The following is a 22,950-nucleotide window of genomic DNA, read 5'->3' on the forward strand; positions in this document are numbered from 1 at the left end:
GACCGTTTCTGGGGACATTTTTGACGATGACTTTATTATTAGTGAATTGGGTCCTGTGCAAATAGGTGCAGGACATGAAAATAGCGTCGCATCCCCGGAACTACGTGAATTTTCTTTTCAAGTCATCCACTCGGGTTTTTTGTAAGCAATACGCCCCCAAACTATCGCACTATAATTACTCGATGACATTCTTCTGCCATCAACCCATCTCCCCAAGAACACTTTTCAGCCGTTTCTCGTTAAAAATTTTATTTCAACTCATTCATTTGTTTTTCGCTAGCAATTCGCCCCCCACCCCCACTATCACACTGCAACTACGCCAAGACAACCTTCTGCCATCAATCCATCTCCCCCCAAAACACTTTTCAGCCATTTCTAGTTAAAAATTTTATTTTCAAGTCATTTTCTCGGGTTTTGTGTAAGCAATACACCCCAAACTATCACACTATAGCTACTCTATGACACCCTGCTGACATCACCCCATCCCCACAAAATATTTTTTCAGAGATTTCTTATTAAAAATTTTTATTTCAAGTCATCCACTCGGGTTTTTCTCTAGCAATTCACCCCCCACTATCACACTATAACTACTCTAAGACATCCTTCTGCCATCAACCCATCCCCCCAAGAAAACTTCAGACATTTCTCGTTAAAAATGTTATTTCAAGTCATCCACTCGGGTTTTTCGCTAGAAACTCGCCCCCCACTATCACACCATAACAATTCTAAGACACCCTTCTGCCATCAACCCATCTCCCCAAGAACACTTTTCAGCCATTTCTCGTTAAAAATTTTATTTTCAAGTCATCCACTCGGGTTTTTTCGCAAGCAATTCGGCCCACAGTACAGCACTATAAGTACTCTAAGACACCCTTCTGCCATCACCCCATCCCCCCAAAAACACTTCATACATTTCTCGTTAAAAATTTTATTTCGACTCATTCATTCGGGTTTTTCGCAAGCAATTCTACTCACAGTAGAGCACTATAGCTACTCTAAGACACCCCGCTGACATCAACCCATCTCCCCAAGAACACTTTTCAACCATTTCTCGTTAAAAATATTATTTCAACTCATTCATTCGGGTTTTTCGCAGGCAATTCGGCTCACATTACAGCACTATAAGTACTCTAAGACACCCCGCTCCCATCACCCCACCACTTGTGTATTATAAAGAACACATCGAAGAAGTAAAGCTATCCGTTATTAAAATTCTTTTCTTGCATTCTACATCTCTCTTAGTATCAACTTTTTAGTATAATATAACGTTAAACTCTATTCTAAATTGACAACACTGTTCAAACACCACTTGTGTATTATACAGTACACATCGAAGAAGTAAAGCTAGGTCGTCATAAGACCATTTTATCATCGTTAACCATTTCCATAGATTGATATTGTTCCAAATTTATAATAAATAAGCTATGATTTAATTACCCCAAGGGGTTACCTTAACTGATAATCACCAATTCGCAAATGCTATACCCTTTTTTCTCCACCTTCATGCGATAAAATTCGCAAATGCTATCTAGTTCTGTTTTTTTTCCTATTATTCAATTAAAATCCTTCGTATAGTCCAATTCGCAAATGCTAAACCATTTTTTTCTCCACCTTCATACGATCCAATTCGCAAATGCTATCTACCGAGACATTCATAACAAACTATTCTCGAGTTAAGGCAATTGTCCAAAAAATCAGAAAAACCAGTCTGATTGTCTTATACAATCAAAACCATACTTCTAAAACATGTTTGACCACTTTATAGGTAAAGAATTGCTCGCTTTTTGCAATGTGCACGTGAAACTATACTGCCTCAGGCGTAGGTTTTCTTGTAGGGTTGAAACCTTATACACCCTTACTACTAATCGGAACTGCAACTTTTGTGGCCGACTTTAGACATTCCACTATATGGTAATAATACGAATTTAGGTCTTTCTTAGAATCAGGGCACTTTATCGAAGTCTGGAGCAAGTGAAAGGGGACTTTAATAGTTGAGAGTAGAGTGCATAAAGTAGTAATATACATCTCAACGTTTATCCAATTCCAATTGGGCTTTTGATACCATTTTGAATTGAGACCCTTAAAGTAGGCTTGAACATCAGGAGGCTCAATTAGGCACGAAATAGGGAGATGGTCATCATTTATTTTATCTTCATCAACAAACACCTCCGATTTAATTAGACCGAACTTAGACACAATAATATGGTCAAGGTTGGATTTAACGGAGCCTCGATTATGAATGTAAGTATAAGCCAGGTTCTTAGCAACGACCTGATAGACACTTGACAGAGAATCTAGCAGGAGTTCAGATCGATCAGATGAGGTCAATATGTCAGTATTCATATCCCCGTCTAAGATCCAATCAACATTTTTTCTGCAAATGTTATGAAAAGAGATTTCAATTTATGGCAAGCTTTAGCAAAAGCAGTAAATCACTGAGTATTTCGATGATTGCATGGGAGATACACATTTACAAAAGCCATGTTATTACACTGGATTGCTAGAATATTAGCATCAGAATAAATTTGCATAGGCTGATATCCCGACCGAATGAAGATAGCGGTGCCGCCGGAAGGACGACCGCGGGTCTTTTTTGCTTCTCGAATAAATATATCATGTGTAGCAAACCGCCTTATAAACCAAAATAAGAGGGATAAAAAGCAAGAAGAGAAAAATCCATATATAAGAAGAAGAAGAATAGAAGAAAGAGTAAAAGAAGAAACATGAAGAGAATACGAAGCCTGAATCACCAGTGAGTAGGATTGCATATATTGATGCGACGGGGCGACTCTGCTTCCATCTATAACCAGTCTAACTGTCTAGGATCACGTGTCTTTCTAGGTCAATAAGAGATGATTTTATGCATATTGAATCCAAACAGAAGTTTATATCATTGCCAGATAAGAGCGAGTCTAACGGGACAGGATCATTGACACCTATTTCTAAGGTCAATGGATTTACGTAAGGTTTCTCACACATCGCAATTCAGCCTTGAGATTTTGTTTATAATGAACATGCTAACAAATTAACAGTCAGACATTACTTTTAGGGGATTCTTTGGGTGAAACAAATTAATCGGCGTTTTTTGGGTGAAACAGTTTGAGACATTTTAGAGGATGATTTGGCATGAAACTCTATGGTCGCTATATAAAACAAGTACACAATATCGGATTAGTGAGAGAATTATGAGTATGAACCGTCAATGACTCTATCCAAAATGGGCCTCAACCTCCAGGGGCCACCTCTCCCCAAGACCCCTTCCCACCATTTCACTTTTTTTTAGGCCACCCTCCAGTTTTCAATATAGAGGCGCAAATTAAGAGTTAAAAATGTGTGAGAAAAAAGTTAGCAGAACGTCAACATTGACCTCATTTTTCAGGATTTAGACAATCAGATGGTAGTAACATCCTATTCTGTTAATTTTAACCTAACATTTTCAAATATGGCATTTAGAATGTTACCCCATTTTTTTTAAGTCCCCCCATAACCTGAAATGTTTCCCCATTATGACTTTTGTATTTACGAACCTTAGTGCATCAGCTATTAAAGCAAACATCCACAAATAAAATCACTTTTAAAAGAAATTACCGCACTTTAAAATTATACACTTCGGAACTTATATTTTCAAAGCACATTTTCTCAGACTCATTTAAACGGTTAGAAATACGATATAGATTGAAGTCGTTCGTGAAACGTTGACTCTTTCTTTGTTCCCTAGTAAAATTTAGTTCATCTATGTTGTTAGAATCAAAGCAAATGTTTAGGGAATAATCAGCAAGAGATGTAACAACACCTCGTTTAATAAAGTGGGGATTTAGTTTTCAGAAATAGGCTTTAGTTTTCAGAAATAAGAATATCCACATTTGATTATATTAATAATATTTGATTTTTCTTAATAAAGCTGGGTTTTAGTTTTCGGAAACAATGACACCCACGTTTAAAATACGTCAGGTTTTATTAATAATATTTAATTTTCAAATAAAGTAATTGTATTGTCGAAATCAACGATAAACCCATTTTAAAGTTGAAGGACTTATCTTTTTCAATGTTAATTTCACTTGACAACTTTTTATACATTCCCACACCAAGAAATAGTTTTCAATAGGCCTTATAATACTATTTAAGGAAAACTTCTTATCTTAATATTCCTCCTAAACCTATTTAAAAAGTTGAAGTACTCATCTTTTTCACTCTCAACATTACTTTACGACTTTTTGTATACCCAAACACCAAGAAATATTTTTCAAAAGGCTTTATAATATTATTTCAGAACAAGTTCTTTTCTTAAAATTCCACCTAAACCTGTTCAGCAAGTTGAAGTAATCATCTTTTTTCACCCCCAACATTACTTTACGGCTTTTTGCAAACCCCAAAACCAAGCAATACTTTTCAAAACGCTTTGTTTTATTATTTCAGAACAAGGTCTTTTCGTAATATTCCTCCTAAACCCATTTTACATGTTTAAGTCATCTTTCAGGATTTAGACAAGCAGATGGTATGAACATCCAGTTTCGTTACTTTTTACCTAGCATTTTCAAATATGGCATTTAGAATGTTACCCTTTTTTTAAAGTCCCCCCATGACCTATAATGTTTCCTCAGTATGACTTGTATTTACGAACCTTAGCACATCAGCTATTCATGCAAACATCCTCCAATAAAATCACTTTTAAAAGAAATTACCGGCACTTTAAAATTATACACTTCGAAACTTATATTTTCAAAGCACATTTTGACCGACTAATTTAAACGGTTAGAAATGCGATATAGATTGAAGTCGTTCGTGACATATTGAATCTTTCTTGTTTCCTAATAAATTTAGTTCATCTGTGTTGTAAGAATCAAAGCAAATGTTTAGGGAATGATCAACAAGAGATGTAACAACACCTCCTTTAATAAAGTGGGGTTTTAGTTTTCAGAAAAAGGCTTTAATTTTTAGAAATAAGAATATCCACGTTTGAAATACATTAGCTTATGCTAATTATATTTGAATTTTCTTAATAAAGCTGGGTTTTAGTTTCTGGAAACAAAGACACCCAAGTTTAAAATACGTCTGGTTTTATTAATAATATTTAATTTTCAAATAAAGTAATTTCATTATCAAAATCAACGACAAACCCATTTTACAAGTTGAAGTACTCATCTTTTTTACTCCCAACCTTACTTTACGACTTTTTACATACCCCAACACCAAGCAATACTTTTCAAAAGGCTTTACTTTATTATTTCAGAACAAGGTCTTTTCGTGATATTCCTCCTAAACCCATTTTACAAATTTAAGTACTCATCTTTTTTTCACTCCCAACATTACTGTACAACTGTTTGCATACCCCAACATCAATGAATACTTTTCAAAAGGCGATTATGTTATTTCAGAACAACTTCCTTTCTTAATATTCCTCCTAAACCCATTTTACAAGTTGAAGTACTCATCCTTTTTCACTCCCAACATTACTTTACGACTTTTTGCATACCCCAACACCAAGCAAATACTTTTCAAAAGGCTTTATTATATTATTTTAGAAATACTTCCTTTCTTAGTATTCCTCCGAAACCTGTTCTACTAGTTGAAGTACTCATCCTTTTTCGCTTCCAACATTACTTTACGATAGATCCTTACTAAAGATAGTAAAAATGTTTATTTTTTCCAAAAAATATAGTTAATTCGGAAAGAAGGGTACCCAATAATGGGTTTATAGATCCTTAATAAAGGACATTGGAAATGTTTATTTCTAGCAAAAAAATATGGTAAATTCTGAACAAATGGTATCCAAAAATAGTTTTATAGATCTATAGTATACAGGTTTGGCTATCTCGTAAGGGTTAAGGACAGTTAACAATTTTAATTCTAGAAAAAAATATAATTAATTCTGAACAAATGGTACCCACAAATGGGTTTATACATCCTTAATTTACAATTCTATCTATAAAGTAATGGCTAAGGACTACTAAAAATGTTTATTTCTACCAAAATAATATATTTAATTCTGAACAAATGGGTTTATAGATACTTAATTTACAGGTTTGGCTATCTCGTAATGGTTAAGAACAGCTACTCTTCTGAATTTTCTCAATGAAAAAGAAATTAGTTACAGATCAAATCTATTTTTTTTTCAAGAAGTCATCTTCCCCAAAGACATAAAACAATTTAAAGCTCTGTTTTAAATTTTTCCGTAGAAGACAGGAAAAGTTATACTATGATTGTGAATATTTTAGATGAAGATAAAAAGTTCCACTTTAATTCTAACTTTTCTCAACGATGTGAAGAAAAGTTCAAGTTCTCTTCTGAATTTTCTCTATGAAAAAGAAATAAGTTACAGATCAATTCTACTTTTTCCAGAGAAAATAAAAAGGTTCCACTTCAGTTCAGATTTTTCCCCAGACATAAATTTAGAGTTCTCCTAAAAAAATTTTTTTGTAGAAGATAGAAAAAGTTATACATTGATCGTGAATATTTCACCATAAAGATAAGGAGCTCCACTTTAATTCTGAGATTTTTCCCAAAGACGTAAAAAATTTAAAGCTCTGTTCTAAATTTTAGCGTAAAAGATAGGAAAAGTTATACTATGATTGTAAATATTTTCCATGAAAATCAATGTTTCCAATTTAATTCTAATTTTCTCAACAAAGTGAAGAAAAGTTCCAGTTCTCTACTGAATTTTCTCTATGAAAAGAAATAAGTTACAGATAATTTCTATTTTTCCAGAGAAAATAAAAATTTTTCACTTCAGTTCAGATTTTTCTCGAAGAGATGAAAAAATTTCAAGTACTGTTCTAAATTTTTCATAGAAGATAGAAAAAGCTATACTTTGATCGGGAAAAGTTTGTTCAATTCTGAACTTTACCAAAGAACTTAGATTTTAATTCTAATTTCTCCAGACAAAAAAAAAACTTCCACTTCAGTTCTTCATTTCCCAAAGACATAAAGAAATGTAAAGTTCTATTTTAAATTTTTCGGTAGAATATAGAGAAGGTTATACCTAAGTTGTGAATATTTTCCATGAAGATAAAAAGTTCCATATTAATTCTAAATTTTCTCAACGAAGTACAGAAAAGTTAAAATTCTCAACTGAATTTTCTCTATGAAAAATAAATTAGTTACAGATCAATTTTAAATTTTTTCCAAAGAATAAAAAAAGGTTCCGTTTCAGTTCTGATTTTTCCCAAAGAGATGAAAAATTTAAAGTTCTATTCCAAATTTTTGTAGAAGATAGAAAAAGTTATACATTGATTGTGAATATTCGCAATGAACATAAGGAGCTGCACTTCAATTTTAAATTTTCTCAATAAAGTGTAAAAATGTCTAGGGTATGCGCGCGCGCGTAACTTAGCCAAAATTAACCTTAAAAATGAATAATATTCAACTTTATTAGAAATATATGCGCGAAATTGCCAACCTTCCATCTCCCAATTCAAAATTTCCGCTCACAAATTCCCCCGAAAAACCCTCCCAACGAAAATTATCTCCAAGAAAAACCCTTCCACCGAGAATACCCCGGCACGTAACCTAGTGTAAATTAATTGGAAAAATTAGAATTGGACGGTAACTCTTCTTTGGAAAAATTCAGTATTGATCTATTTTCATCTCTTTGAGAAAAATCTGAACTGAAGCGGAAAATTTTTATTTTCTCTAGAAAAAATAGAATTGATCTGTAACTGATTTCTTTTCATAGAGAAAATTCAGAAGAGAAATTGAACTTTTCTTTACATCGTTGAGAAAATTTAGAATTGAAGTGGAACTTTTTATCTTCATGGAAAATATTCACAATCATAGTATAACTTTTCCTATCTTCTTTGGTAAAATTTAGAACTGAGCTTTAAATTTTTTAGTGTCATTGGAAAAAATCTCAGAATTAAAGCGGAGCTCCTTATCTTCATGGCGAAATATTCACGATCAAATTGTAACTTTTTCTATATTCTACAAAAAATTTGTAACTGAACTTTAAATCTTTTCATCTCTTTGAGAAAAATCTGAACTGAAGTGGAACCTTTTATTTTCTCTGGAAAAAATAGAATTGACCTGTAAATTATTTCTTTTTCATAGAGAAAATTCAGAAGAGAACTTGAACTTTTCTTCACTTAGTGGAGAAAATTTAGAACTAGAGTGGAACTTTTTATTTTAATTGAAAATAATAAAGATTATATCATAACTTTTCCTATCTTCTACGTTAAAATTTAAACAGAACTTTGAATTTGTTTATGTCTTGGGAAAAACCAGAAATTAAGCTTAACCTTTTTATTTCTTGAAAAAAAAATTAGAATTTATATGTAATTTATTTCTATTCATTCAGAAACTTTTTAAGAGAAATTGAACATTTTTACAGTTCATGGATAAAAAATGGATTTAATGTTGAGCTCCTTGTCTTCATTGTGAATATTTACAATCAGGGTATAACTTTTTTCTATCTTCTACGAAAACTTTAGAATTTAACTTTAAATTTTTCATCTCTTTGAGAAAAATCAGAACTGAAGCGGAACCTTTTTATATTCTTTGGAAAAAAAATTGATCTGTAACTAATTTCTTTTTCATAGAGAAAATTTAGAATTAAAGTGGAACTTTTTATCGTCATGGAAAATATTCACAACTATGGTATAACTTTTCTATCTTCTACGGAAAAAATTTAGAATAGAACTTTAAATTTTTTATGTCTGGAAAATTAAAGACTGAAATGGAAGCTTTTTATTTTCTATGGAGAAATTGGAATTGAACTGTAAGTTCTTTGAAATTCAGAATTGAGCTAAGTTTTCACGATCAAGGTATAACTTTTTCTATGTTCTATGAAAAATTTTTAACAGTACTTAAAATTTTTTCATCTCTTTGAGGAAAATCTGAACTGAAGTGGAAAATTTTTATTGTCTCTGGAAAAAATAGAATTGATCTGTAACTTGTTTCTTTTCATAGAGAAAATTCAGAAGAGAATTTGAAATTTTCTACCCTTCATTGAGAAAATTAGAATTAAAGTGGAGCTTTTTATCTTCATGGATAAATCACAATCATAGCATAACTTTTCCTATCTTCTACGCTAAAATTTAGAATAGGGCTTTAAATTTTTTATGTCTGGAAAAAATCTCAGAATCAAAGTGAAGCTCCTTATCTTCATGGTAAAATATTCACGATCAATGTATAACTTTTTCTATCTTCTAAGAAAAATTTTGAGGAGAACTTTAAATTTATGTCTTTGTGAAAAAATATGAACTGAAGTGGAACCTTTTTATTTTCTCTGGAAAAAATAGAATCGATCTGTAACTTATTTCTTTATCATAGAGAAAATCCAGAAGAGAACTTAAACTTTTCTTCACATCGTTTAAAAAGTTTATAATTAAAGTGGAACTTTTTATCTTCATGTAAAATTTTCACAATCATAGTATAACTTTTCCTGTCTTCTAAGGAAAAATTTAGAACGGAGCTTTAATTTTTTTATGTATTTGGGAAAAATAAGAACTAAAGTGGAACCTTATTATTTATTGAAAAAAATTATAATTGATATGCAACTAATTTATTTTTCATTGAGAAAATTCAGAAGAGTTGCTGTCCTTAACCATTACGAGATAGCAAGAACTGTAAATTAATTGTCTATAAATATATTTGTGGGTACCATTTGTTCAGAATTATCTATATTATTTTGCTAGAAATAAACATTTTTAGTAGTCTTTAACCATTACGAGATAGCCAAACCTGTAAATTAAGGATCTATAAACCCCTTTGTGGGTACTATTTGTTCAGAATTAACTATATTTTTTTGCTAGAAATAAACATTTTTAGCTGTCCTTTATTAAGGATCTATAAACCCATTTGTGGGTACCCTTTGTTCAGAATTAACTATATTTTTTGCTAGAAATAAGCATTTTTACTGTCCTTAGTAAGGATCTTTCGTAAAGTAATTTTGGAAGTGAAAAAAGATTATTACTTCATCTTGTAAAATGGGTTTAGGAGGAATATTAAGAAAAGAACTTGTTCTGAAATAATATAATAAAGCCCTTTTGAAAAGTATTGCTTGGTGTTGGGGTATGCAAAAAGTCGTCAAGTAATGTTGGGAGTGAAAAAAGATGAGTACCTCAACTTGTAAAACAGGTTTAGGAGAAATATTAAGAAAACAAGTTATTCTGAAATAATATAATAAAGTCTTTTGTATAGTGTTGCTTGGTGTTAGGGTATGCAAAAAGTCTTAAAGTACTGTTGGGAATGAAAAAGAATGAGTACTTCAACTTGTAAAACGGGTTTAGGAGGAATAATAAGAAATTATATTGTTCTGAAATCATATAATAAAGCCATTTGAAAAGTATTTGCTTGGTGTTGGGGTATACAAAAAGAAAAGTAATGTTGGGAGTGAAAAACATGAGTACTTCACCTTGTAAAACAGGTTTAGAAGGAATATTAAGAAAGAAAATTGTTCTGAAATCATATAATAGCCATTTGAAAAGTATTGCTTGATGTTGGGACGTTCAAAAAGTTGTAAATTAATGTTGTGAGTGAATCAAATATGAGTACCCAAACATTTAAAATGGGTTTAGAAGGAATGTCATGAAAAGACCTTGTTCTGATATAATGAAATGAAGCATTTTGAAAAGTGCTTCTTGGTTTTGGGGTATGCAAAAAGTTGTAAAATAATGTTGGGAGTGAAAAAAGGATGAGTGCTTCAAATTATAGAATTGGTTTAGGAAGAATATTAATAAAATAACCTTTTATTAAATAATATAATAATGCATTTGTAAAGTATTTCTTGGTGTTGGTGTTTAAAAAAGGTCGTAAATAAATGTTGGGAATGAAAAAAGATGAGTCACTCAACTTGTAAAACAGGTTTAGGAGTAATATAAAGAAAAAAAATTGTTCTGAAATAATATGATAAAGCCTTTTGAAGAGTGTTGCTTGGTGTTGGAGTATGCAAAAAGTCGTAAAGAAATGTTGGGAGTGAAAAAGGATTAGTACTACAACTTGTAAGTCAGGTTTAGGAGAAATATTAAGAAAGGAAGTTGTTCTGAAATAATATCAGGTTTAGGAGGAATATTAATAAAAGAAGGTGTTCTAAAATAAAATAATAAAGCCTTTTGAAAAGTATTGCTTGATGTTGGGGGTATGCAAAAATTTGTACAGTAATGTTGAGAGTGAATAAAAGATGAGTACTTAAACTTGTAAAATGGGTGTAGGAGGAATGTCACAAAAAGACCTTGTTCTGAAATAATAAAATAAAGCCTTTAGAAAAGTGTTGATTGGTTTTGGTGTATAAAAAAAGTCGTAAAGTAATGTTGGGAGTTAAAAAAAGATGAGTACTTCAACTTGTAGAACAGGTTTAGGTGTAATATTAAGAAAAGACCTTGTTCTGAAAAGATATAATAAAGCATTTTAAAAGTATTTCTTGGTGTTGGGGTACGCAAAAAGTCGTAAAGTAATGTTGAGAGTGAAAAAGATGAGTACTTCAACTTGTTAAATGGGTTTAGGAGGAATATTAAGAAAAGAAGTTGTTCTGAAATTGTATTATAAAGCCTATTGAAGTGTTGCTTGGTGTTGGAGTCTGCAAAAAGTCGTAAAGTAATATTAGCATTGAAAAAGGATGAGTACTTCAACTTGTAAAATGGGTTTATCGTTGATTTCGACAATGAAATTACTTTATTTGAAAATTAAATATTATTAATAAAACCTGATATACTTCAAACGTGGGTGTCCTTGTTTCCGAAAACTAAAATCCAGCTTTATTAAGAAAAATCCAATATTATTAATATAATCAAATGTATTTCAAACGTGGATATTCTTATTTCTGAAAACTAAAAACTATTTCTGAAAACAAAAACCCCACTTTATTAAAGGAGGTGTTGTTACATTTCTTGCTGATTATTCCCTAAACATTTGCTTTGATTCTTACAACATAGATGAACTAAATTTTATTAGGGAACAAGAAAGAGTCAACGTTTCATGAACAACTTCAATCTATATCGCATTTCTAACCCTTTAAATTAGTCGGTCAAAATGTGCTTTGAAAATATATGTTTCAAAGTTTATAATTTTAAAGTGTTATTTTAAAAGTGATTTTATTGGTGTATGTTGGCATGAATAGCTGATGCGCTACGGTTCGTAAATACAAAAGTGATAATGGGGAAACATTTTAGGTCATGGGGGGACTCTAAACAAATAAACGGGTAACATTCTAAATACCATACTTGAAAATGTTAGGTAAAAAGTAACAGAATTGGATGTTCATACCATCTGCTTGTCTAAATCCTGAAAATATAAATGTTTTTACTTCTATAACTTTAATAAATCAAATAATATTAAGATTTTGATTACTAAATATCAGTACGAGTTATTTATTGTAATTTCTGTTCGTTTTGGGTTTCATTTATTTATAGATGCTGATTTGTGGTAGTTTCCCGCTTGGTAGATTATTTGATTTTATTTTTGCTAATTTTTTGTTTAATGGAGTTCTTTACTTTTCTTTGAAAAACTCATTTTGTGGGAAAAGTTTTTTTAATTAATTTCTGTTCGTTTTATATTGACATAGTCTTTTCAGAGAAAAAGACAATAGTACTTTAAATATTTTCTTTTTTTTTAAGATTTATAGTATGACCAGCTATTTGTACAATGGAGAAAAATTTTGAGCTATTTTTCAGAACGTAAGCCCTTTTAAAAATCTTGACAGAAATATTAACATTTAAGTTAGTTTCACACCTCGTCTAGTTTACCTGAAATAGAAAACGTGCTACTATTTGCAAAAAAATCTGTATACTTTCTTTGATAGCTTAAATACACTTACGCTACTTTGATTTGGTTAAATTTTAAGAGCAGAAGCAGCCCCAAAAGTTTGAACGTAAAACCCTCAGTCTTTCTTGGGATACTGCTGAGATACCTTATTGGGAATTAGCATTAACACAGTGCATTTTGATTTAATCTTATGGCAACATTTAGTTTTTAAACATAAAGTCAATTGGGAGGGTGGGCGTGGGAGCGGGATTAGTTTTCCTCCAATCACTTTCGACTATTAAAAAGGGCATCAGACTTTCTATTTTCAATCGAATGAGCCCTTTTCGAAGTTCCTACGACAACTCCTTCGATACAAAGTTCCCTGGTCTAAACAACAACAACAACAAAAAAAAATAATACATTATACCCACATCGGTCTTTACTATAAAAATATCAAGCCTTCCGATCACTTTCGACTATTAAAAAGGGTACTAGGTTCGATTCCAATCGAATGAGCCCTTTTTGAGTTTCTACGACAACACTTCCTTATAAACACCTTATATGCCCCCAGGGTATAAATTACAACTCCTACCCTAAGGGCTGTGAGGTTGGTTGTCATCCTCTTAGACCTAATTTCTTGAACTTTCAACTGCGTTAAACAAAATGGCTATCTCAAAATTTTGATTGGATGTGACTGGGAAAATGGTGGGCGTGAGAGGGGCGTTAGTCTTTCTCCAATCACTTTCAACTATTAACAAAGGCACTAGCCCTTTCAATTTCCAATCAGATAAGCCCTTTTGAAGTTTCTACGACAACGCTTTCAATAAAAAACCTTAAATGCCCCCAGGGGATAATTTATACCCCTCGCCCTGAGGTCTGGGAGGGGGGGTTGTCATCCAAAACGACCTAATGTCCAGATCTTTCTACTACGTTGAACAAAATGGCTATCTGTAAATTTTTGATTGGATATTTTTGGGTGACTGGTGGGCATGATAGGGGGGTTAGCTACCGTCCAATCACTTTCAACTATTAAAAAGGGCACTAGCCCTCTCAATTTCCAATTGAATGAGCCCCTTTTGAAGTTTTTACGACAACTCTATCATTAAAATCCTTATATGCCCCCAGGGCACAACTTATCACCTTCGCCCTGGGGATTCTTTGGGGTTTGTCATCCTTAAATATATAATGTCCGGAACTTTCAACTCCGTTGAACAAACTAGCTATCTCTAAACTTTGATTGAATGAGTTGGGGGAAATGGAGGGCGGAAGAGGGGGTTAATTATTCTGCACTCACTTTCGACTATTAAAAAGGGCTATTTCAATTTACAATCAAATGAGCCCCTTTTGAAATTTCTACAACAAATTTCTATATAAACCTTATATGCCCCCAGGGCATAAATTACAACCCTTGCACTGAAAGCTCTGATAGAGGTATCATCCTAAAAGACCTAATTTCTAGAACTTTCGAATACGTTGAACAAAATGGATATCTCAAAATTTTGATTGGATGTGTTTGGGGAAATAGTGGGCGTGAGAGGGGGGTTAGTTGCCCTTCAATTTCAATTGAATAAGCCCTTTTGAAATATAAAATTTGGAATGTAGTTGAAGCCACCGCCAAAGGATTCTCCTAAGGAGGGGGAGCATCCTACAAGCGGGACGTGCATTGTATTTTGTTTTGTTTTTATTTGTTTTGTAGTATGCCCCGGAGAGTAACCTGTTGTATTTGATTGCCTTAATTCATTTTTAGTTGGTATAAAAGGGAATTTTTTTCTGTTTTGAAAAGGAAGTCTATAGTTAGTATGATGAAAATGTTATATTGGATTAATTTATTTTTTTATATTTCAAAGATATAAAGGAGGATAAAATAGAAGAAGAGAAGTTTTTTTGGTGGTTGTAGTTTGGTTGAAGTTTGTAATTTTGCTGAATTTATTTTTTGATAGATAAAAAAGGTAGATGAAGGGTAAAAGGGAAAATATGGAAAAAGGGGAGGGAAAAAAATGAAAATATAGGATAAAAATACAGAAAATGATAATGAAGGCTAATAATAAATTTTGAGCATGTTAATTATGTATAGTAGCAGAGTGTGTTTGTATCAATATTGTTTGTATAAAAATTTAAAAAATAAATTTCATTTTTAAATTAGTGTAGGTGACATTAAAGTTTTGAAATTATGTGAAAAAGATTATTATTTCACCGAGAGGAGAGGAGGTGGGATTTTAAAAATATATTTTAAATTTAAAAAAAAAGAAAAAAAAAGAGCTATTTTAAATGTTTTTACAACATCTATTTCAAGAAAGACCTTACATGCTCCCAGGGCATAACTTAAAACCCGGGCCCTGAGGGTTAGGAGGGAGGGGGGATGGGTTGTCATCCTTAAAGACCTAATTTCCAAAACTTTCAACTGCGTTGATTACAATGGCTATCTACAAATTTTGATTGGATGTCTCTGGAGAAAAGGTGGGCGTGAGAGGGGGGTTAGTGGCCATCAAATCACTTTCTAATATTAAAAAGTGCAGAAACCATTTCAATTTCCAATCGAATGGGCCCTTTTTCAAATTTCTATGACAAACATTTCAATAGAGACCTTATATGCCCCCAGGGCGTAACCTATAACCATTGCCCTGAAGACTGTGGTGGGAGTGTCCTGCTCAAATGTTTAATTTCCTGAACTTTAAGCTGCGTGGAACAAAATGACTATATAAAAATTTTGATTGGATATGTTTGGGGAAACGGTGGGCGTGGAAGGGGTATTAGTTGCCTTCCAATCACTTTCGACTATTAAAAAGGGCACTAGCCATTTCAAATTCCAATCCAATGAGCCCTTTTTGAAGTTTCACCGACAACCCGTTCAGTAAAAACCTTATATACCCCCAAGGCATAACTTACAACCCTTGTCCTGAGGGCTTTGGGGGATTGTCCTCCTCAAAAACATAATTTATATCTGTAAATCCACAACACTGAATAAAATGGCTATCTTAAAATTTTGATTGGATGCGTTTGAGGAAAAGGTGGGCGAGAGAGGGGGGCTAGTTGCCCTCAAATCACTTTTGACTATTAAAAAGGGCACTAGACCTTTAAATTTCAAAACAAACGAGCCCTTTTTCAAGTTTCTACGATAAAGATTTCAATAAAAACTTAAATGCCCCCAGGGCATAAATTATAACCCTGAGAGGAGTGTCCTGCTCAAAGGTATAATTTCCTGAACTTTAACTGTGTGGAACAAAATGGCTATTCCAAAATTTTGATTGGATGTGTTTGGGCAAATGGTGGGCGTGGAAGGGGTGTTAGTTGCCTTCCAATTACTTTCGACAAGTAAAAAGGGCACAAGCCATTTCAATTTCTAATCTAACGAGCCCTTTTTGAAATTTCTACGACAAGGCTTTCTGTAAAAACTGTATATGCCCCCAGGGCATAACTTACAATCCTTGTCCTGAGGGCTGTGAGGGGGTTGTCATCCTCAAAGACCTAATTTCCAGAACTTTAAACTACGTTGAACAAAATGGCTATCTAAAAATTTTGATTGGATGTGTTTGGGGAAAAGGTGGGCGTTAGAGGGGGTTAGTTGCCGTCCAATCACTTTCAACTATTAAAAAGGGCACTAGCCCTTTGAATTTCCAATCGATTGAGTTTTTTTGAAGTTTGTACGACAACGCCTTCAATAAAAACCTTATATGCCCCCACGGCATAGCTTACAACCCTTGCCGAGGGTTGTCGGGGATTGTCCTCCTCAAAAACATTTTCTATCTGGAAATAAACCACACTAAACAAAAAGGCTATCTCAAAATTTTGATTAGATGAGCTTGGGGGAATGATGGGCGTGGGGGGGGCTAGTTGCCCTCCCATCACTTTCGACTATTAAAAAGGGCACTAGCCCTTTGAATTTTCAATCGAATGAGCCTTTCTTGAAGTTTCTACGACAACGCCTACTATAAAAACCTTATATGCCCCCAGGGCATAAATTAAAACCCTTGCCCAGGGGGTTGTAGGGGAGTGTCTTCCTCAAAAACATATTTTCTAGTTGGAAATGAACTACGCTGAACAAAATGGCTATCTCAAAATTTTGATTGCTTGTATTTGGGGGAATGATGGGCGCGGGGGGGGGATGGCTAGTTGCCCTCCAATCACTTTAGACTATTAAAACGGGCACTAGCCCTTTGAATTTCCAATCGAATGAGCCGTTTTTGAAGTTTCTACGACAACACCTTCTATAAAAACCATACTTGCCCCCAGGGCATAACTTAAAACCCTTGCCCCGAGGGTTGTGGGAGAGTGTCCTCCTCAAAACGTATTTTCTATCTGGAAATCCACTACGCTGAACAAAATGGCTATCTCAAAATTTGATTGGATGTGTTTGGGGGAATGATGGGCGTGGGGGGGGGGAACTACTTGCCCTCCAATCACTTTCGACTATTGAAAGGGCACTAGCCCTTTGAATTTCCAATCGAATGAGCATTTTTTGAAGTTTCTGCGACAACGCCTTCAACAAAAACCTTATATGCCCCTAGGGCTTAACTCAAAACCCTTGTCCCGAGGGTTTTGGGGGAGTGTCCTCCTCGAAAAGATATTTTCTATCTGGAAATCAAGTACGCTGAACAAAATGGCTATCTCAAAATTTTGATTGGAGGTTTTTGGGGAACTGGAGGGCGTGGGGGGGGGGGGCTAGTTGCCCTCCAATCACTTTCGACTATTAAAAAGGGCACTAGCCACTCCAATTTGCAATCGAATGAGCCCTTTTTGAACTTTCTACGACAACTCCTTTGATACGAAGTGCCCGGGTATGGAGAAAAAAAAAATATATATTGTGCCCACATCGTTCTTTACTTAGGCAGCGCAACAAATTTCAAAATTTAAATTTCAATAGAATTTCAATAATTAAAAAGCAGACAACAATATGAAAAGGGGGCCAAAAACTTTTAACGAAAACTTTTCTTTTAAGGAAAACTTTTTATCAAGGAAAGTACAAATACTTTACCTCAAACATACGTCGAAACACAAGCTTCCTTTCTCTAAATGACCATTTAAGGCCTAAATATACACTTGTAGAAGTTAAGACGCTGATAAGAATTTAAATATTTGTCAGAACTTATGGTTTTACAAATATTTTCAGTTCCATAAATATTTTTTTAAACATATTGAGTACGTAATGACAACACCCAGGGATGGAGTTGCCACAATCAAAATAATTACTAGTTTATTAGTCAGTAATTTGTTTATTAGTAAGTAATTAATTACCACAATTACTCAAAATCACCTACCCAGTATAATGCGTTTATTAAGACAGTGAAAAAAAAAACAGGTACAAAAGTCCAGATATTTCGATCACATATACAGCGACCGTCATTAGTATTATTTCTAAAATAATATAATTGAAACTAGCATTTTTATACATAAAAAATTAATAGCTTTTCGGGTCGTCCACGTAATAATGAACTTCCGTATTATTCACTAGATTATTTCAGAGAGAGTTCACTGACATAGTTCATTCAAAGTCTTGATGTAAATTTCATTCTTTAATGTTGCCCAAAAGTAAAACAGATTTCCAATGAAGGTGGCAAAGCCTTCCGTGTCTTCTAATTGGAAACGAAATGTTGAGTTTACGGTTGTTCACTTGGATGGTCACATTTCCCCATACATACGACCTATTTTCGACGTAACACCTGTTGTACCTGTTTTTTTTTACTGTCTAAATAAATGGATTTATACCCATTTGAAAATTCATTTTTTCGTCATAGAACGACAGTGTGGTCTAAGAAAAGAATACCTAGTTTAAGGTGTTACGTCGAAAATACCCAGTAAGAAGAATAACTCTTTATAATCCACAAATTATTTTTCTTTCTATGAAATTACACCTTCTTCTTTTCAAATTAAAACAAAATAATAATTATAAAAAATATACGGTTAGCAATGATAATATTAAACAATAACAACGAACATAATAACAAGTCAATATAGCAATACTTTCAAAGAACAGTAAAGTGAGTACGACAAAGAAAAAAGCACCCAAAATATGTTACCTGAGTATTAGGGTTCACAAATTGGGTCCTTGCGTATCTCGTAAGCATGTTTAGTATGAGGACCTGACCCCATTCTTCAACATCAACAATGAGATTACATAGTTTCCTGTAGTTTTTGTGAATCAAGTCAGTTCTTTCTGGGCAAACCTAAAAAAAGAACGTTTACTAGTGATATACTTTAGACAAAGGATTCGACTAAAGTCGATACACTACAATTATCAGTATCGAAACAATGCACTCAGATACCATATGAAAAGTAATTCTAACAAGTGCTAAAAGCATTTTGGCTAGCGGATATTCAATTGAATGAAATCGACAAACCTTCAGTTCCCTAAGGAAGATCCTTGCGTTCATTTGAAGAAATTATTCAAAAACTTTCTTGTATTCAAGACGTTCAGGGAAAAAAAGCTACAAAAAAAAATTTGGAGGTGATCTTACTTAAAACCAATATAAAAAAAGAAATAATTTGGTTTTTGTTGTTTAACCTTTTGTATTTTGTTTTTAGCCCTTTTAATTAAATTTTGACAGACAAAAAGTGGGGTTAGTTCAATAAACCCTTTGAATAGTAAACTTCTAACCTTTGGAAAATTAAACACCAAGTTCAGCTCAAGTACGCTATGGACATATTCATTTGTAATTTCCACAAAATTATGAATAAATTCAGGTTAGCAAAGGTTGTTATCACCAAGATCAGCATAAATGCAAAGTAAAGCCCAAGAGATTTGACTAGGGATAGAGAGAGGAACGTGCATCAAAGGATTTTCTCAAAAGGAGCCAAATATGTTATTACCCACTGGTCTATCTGTGAGAGTTGCTAGCGTAATTGATTGGTGGACTCGTTTCAACTATAGCTGTTAGTTTGATAGGTCGTTCACATATTTATCGAAAATCTAGCTTTTTTCAACATCAGACGTTTGGATTTTTACAGAATAAAAAGTGTTGTTAAACAGAAACGATTCATTTTTCTTGTTGTTTTTCACTGTTAAACGTGGCCAAGCTGACGAAAACATGATCATGACCCAAAAACCTTAGACTAACAACGTTAAAACAACCACAAGAACATCTTAGAAAATCATACTTTTCAGGAATGAACATACCACAGGGGGAAAATTGCCTTTGTTTTGATTGTTTTTGTGCTTTAAGCGCTAGGTGTACATAAGAGTAAAGTACATAATTAATATTTTTTTTTTCTTTTGGCAATGGCCCTTGATAGCTAAATATTTGGTGACTAATGTCCATCCAATAGTGAACAAATTAACAGCACCAATGGTTCTCAAATTCTGATCATCAGACATGTAGAAACAAATTCAAATAAAAAAAGTTAAAACAAAAAGAAACTTTTGTTTTTTAGATTTAAAGTCAAAAATAATGTTAGGCTAACCATCTTCTTTACAGACACTCTTTTATAAGATAAGATATGAGATAAGATATTTATTTCGAAAAACGTCTATCACAAGCCCCGAAGGACCGAGTTCGTATTTCGGAGTCATAAAACCACAAAATAAAAAATCATAAAAAAAAATATACAACAACTAAAAAACTGGAATACCAATGCCAAAAACGACAATATCAAAATGGCAAAACCATTCATTAGTCTAAAAAATAAGCAGCAAAATGTCACAAACTGAAAAAGGTAAAAACAAAAAAAGATTGAAATAAAATTAGCGATAAAAAGGTTTAAAAGATAACATATAAAAAGGGAGAGGAAACAAAAAAAAATCGAACGAACATAAAACTTGGGTATCATCAGTACCAAAAAAAATAAAACGAACAAGAAAACTAGCGATTTATTTTATCCGTAATGAAGGGTACAAAGGTTTTTTCACACCTGGAGGTCAAGCAATGGATAGAGGACAAGATAGGAACGGGTTCAGAAACAGTACGTGACAGGCGGTGTCTGGACGGGGGGTGTCTTTTGGAGAAAATGTTTTCCGTGCGAGGGTTTATTATTGCATTTTTTGCAAAACGGAGTTTCCAGCTTGGCTTTTTTTTCTTAGAAGAAGCGAGTATGGTACCTTACCTTCTTTAAAGATTATTCTCAGGGCTCTTTTTTGAATGGATTCAATTTTTTCTGATTCATAACCGGGAGATGTCAGGATGCCAAACTGGACAATCCTATTCAAGATACGGGCGGACAAAGGAAGTATAGATCCTTAAGGAATGGGATGGGGGGACATTAAATTTATTCAAGAGCTTAATGAGAGACATGGACGCATTAGCTCAATGGACAATATCGTTATCGAGGATATCCCACTTTAAATTACTTGTGATCTATTTGATGAAAAAGAGGCCACCAATTTAACCAAGAAAGAATCAATATTGAAATCAGTAATAAGTTTCTCAACTAAAATATTGTGATAAACAAGGTCAAATGCTTTTTGATACAATGGAAATTAAATTTAGCCAGCAATTGGGGTTTTCGAGAATTTTCCCAATTGATTCAACAAGAAAAACAATGTAATGGGAAGTAGAAAGGGATTTGATGTTCCCGAATAGTGTCAGGTCAGTGAGAGGTAGGATTTTTTCCTTTAGCCAGTCTACAAGGAATCCTTCATATAGTTCAGAGAATATAGGAGTGAGTGAAATAGGACGAATACCTTCAAAACCAGATTTTCCGTCTTTCTTTTTCAAGGGGGTTATGAAACCTTGTTTCCAAATTTGTGGATATTGGCCATACTCAGTAATTTCATTGAAAATATCAGACAAGGGCTTTGAAGGAAGTCACTTAAAGCGATAATAAGAAGAAAAGGGATATTTAAAGGGCAGACACTTGTTTTTCGTAGTTTCACAATTCTTTTTTCGATCCCAGACGGAGATATGCAGGGGTAAGCAGGTGGAAGATCATCTGTTGGTGATTGAAAAGACAATACCGGAAGGATCTAGACAATTGAATCGAGCAACTTATTAAGATTATTAGCAGTAACTTCTGGGGATTCAGGTAGGATGAAATCCAAATTCTTTGTTATTCAGTTAATTCTAAGAAAAAAAAAACAATGAGCAGCCTTTTGTAGTGTGGCCATTTTTAGTATGAACATGGTGGCATTTCTGCATCTTTTTTCTTGCCTGATCAAAAGCCATGACTAAAAAGCCTTCCCACCAACATTACAGGCGACCATCTTTTCGTTTTTTACATGCTAGTTTTAAAACAATATTAGGCTAGTCAAATACTTTACAGATATTCTTTTTGATAGCTGCTCAATAAATTTTAAAATAACAACAATTCATAAGTGACCATTTACATTATGGCTGTTGGTATTGGTGGTTTGGGTGTTTCATTACCATTTTAAAAAATTGGTGGTCTTTTTTTCTTGCTGAGCCTTCCTATTTCCATAACTAGAGAGCCTTGCCACCTAATTCGAGGACAATCTACTTTTCGTTTTTCAGATTCTGTTTTCAGTATAACATTAGAATTAGACTAAACAGCTATTTTACTAGCACCTTTTTTTAAAGTGACTTATTAATAAACTATTTTAAATAGATCTTACAATTAAAAATTATTCTAGCTGTGGCCATGTTAGCGTGGACTTGGTAGTTACTTTTCATTTTTAATTCTTACCTAGTCAAATACTATAGCGGCTGAGCCTTTCAACCCAGTTCCAGGAAGACCTGTTTTTTGTTTTTCAGATATTAGTTGAAGAATAATGTTAGGATAGTCAAATACTTTACAGACACTCTTTTTATTAGTTATTAAATAAACCCTAAGCACAAAATAAATCAAAAGTGGGCATTTCTAGCGTGGAACTTGGCAATTATATTACTAGTTCAAAAAATATTCATCTTTTTTCTAGCCTGATTTAATGCCAGAAGTAAAGAGTCTCCCCACCCACTTCGGAGACGACCCACCTCAGTTCAAGAAAACGAATTAGGCAAATCAGCTACTTTACAGAGTCTATTTTTCTTAGTTGTTCAATACACTTTAAAAATAAAAAAAAAATTAAAAATCTTGATTTCTACTGTGGCTATTTGTACTGTGTATTTAGCTGATATGTCACCAAACATCAAAAACAAGAAGAACAATATTGAATTCTTTTGGTAAGACGGTGAAAATTAAGAACGAAAAGAATTCCCTATCGTTCATCTTGTTTTGATGTTTGTAACGGAAAGACAGTGCGGTCTTCGTCGCTATTTAGATGTCACCGTTTGACGCAGATGTTTCATCTTTCTGTTTCTTATCCGCTCAAAGTCCAAGACTGGGTGACATTATGGTAAGAGCGGCTATTTATAGTGTTATAGCGGCTATTTAAAGTTAAGAGTTTTAGCTTAG

The 22,950-nt window shown here is 33.2% G+C and overlaps 1 protein-coding gene across 1 annotated transcript in view; it reads right to left on the minus strand.

The window, feature by feature from the left end:
* Positions 1-22,950, minus strand: part of LOC148943762 (AP-3 complex subunit beta-2-like) — a 154,052-nt gene that overhangs the window by 103,657 nt on the left and 27,445 nt on the right. The window contains 1 exon segment of the mRNA XM_089101231.1: positions 18,687-18,833. Coding sequence (XP_088957357.1) covers positions 18,687-18,833 — 147 coding nt within the window.

Source organism: Artemia sp. Qi Xiang Cuo, chromosome 15 (assembly GCF_049724085.1).
Source record: "Artemia sp. Qi Xiang Cuo chromosome 15, ASM4972408v1, whole genome shotgun sequence".
NCBI classification, from domain to species: domain Eukaryota; kingdom Metazoa; phylum Arthropoda; class Branchiopoda; order Anostraca; family Artemiidae; genus Artemia; species Artemia sp. Qi Xiang Cuo.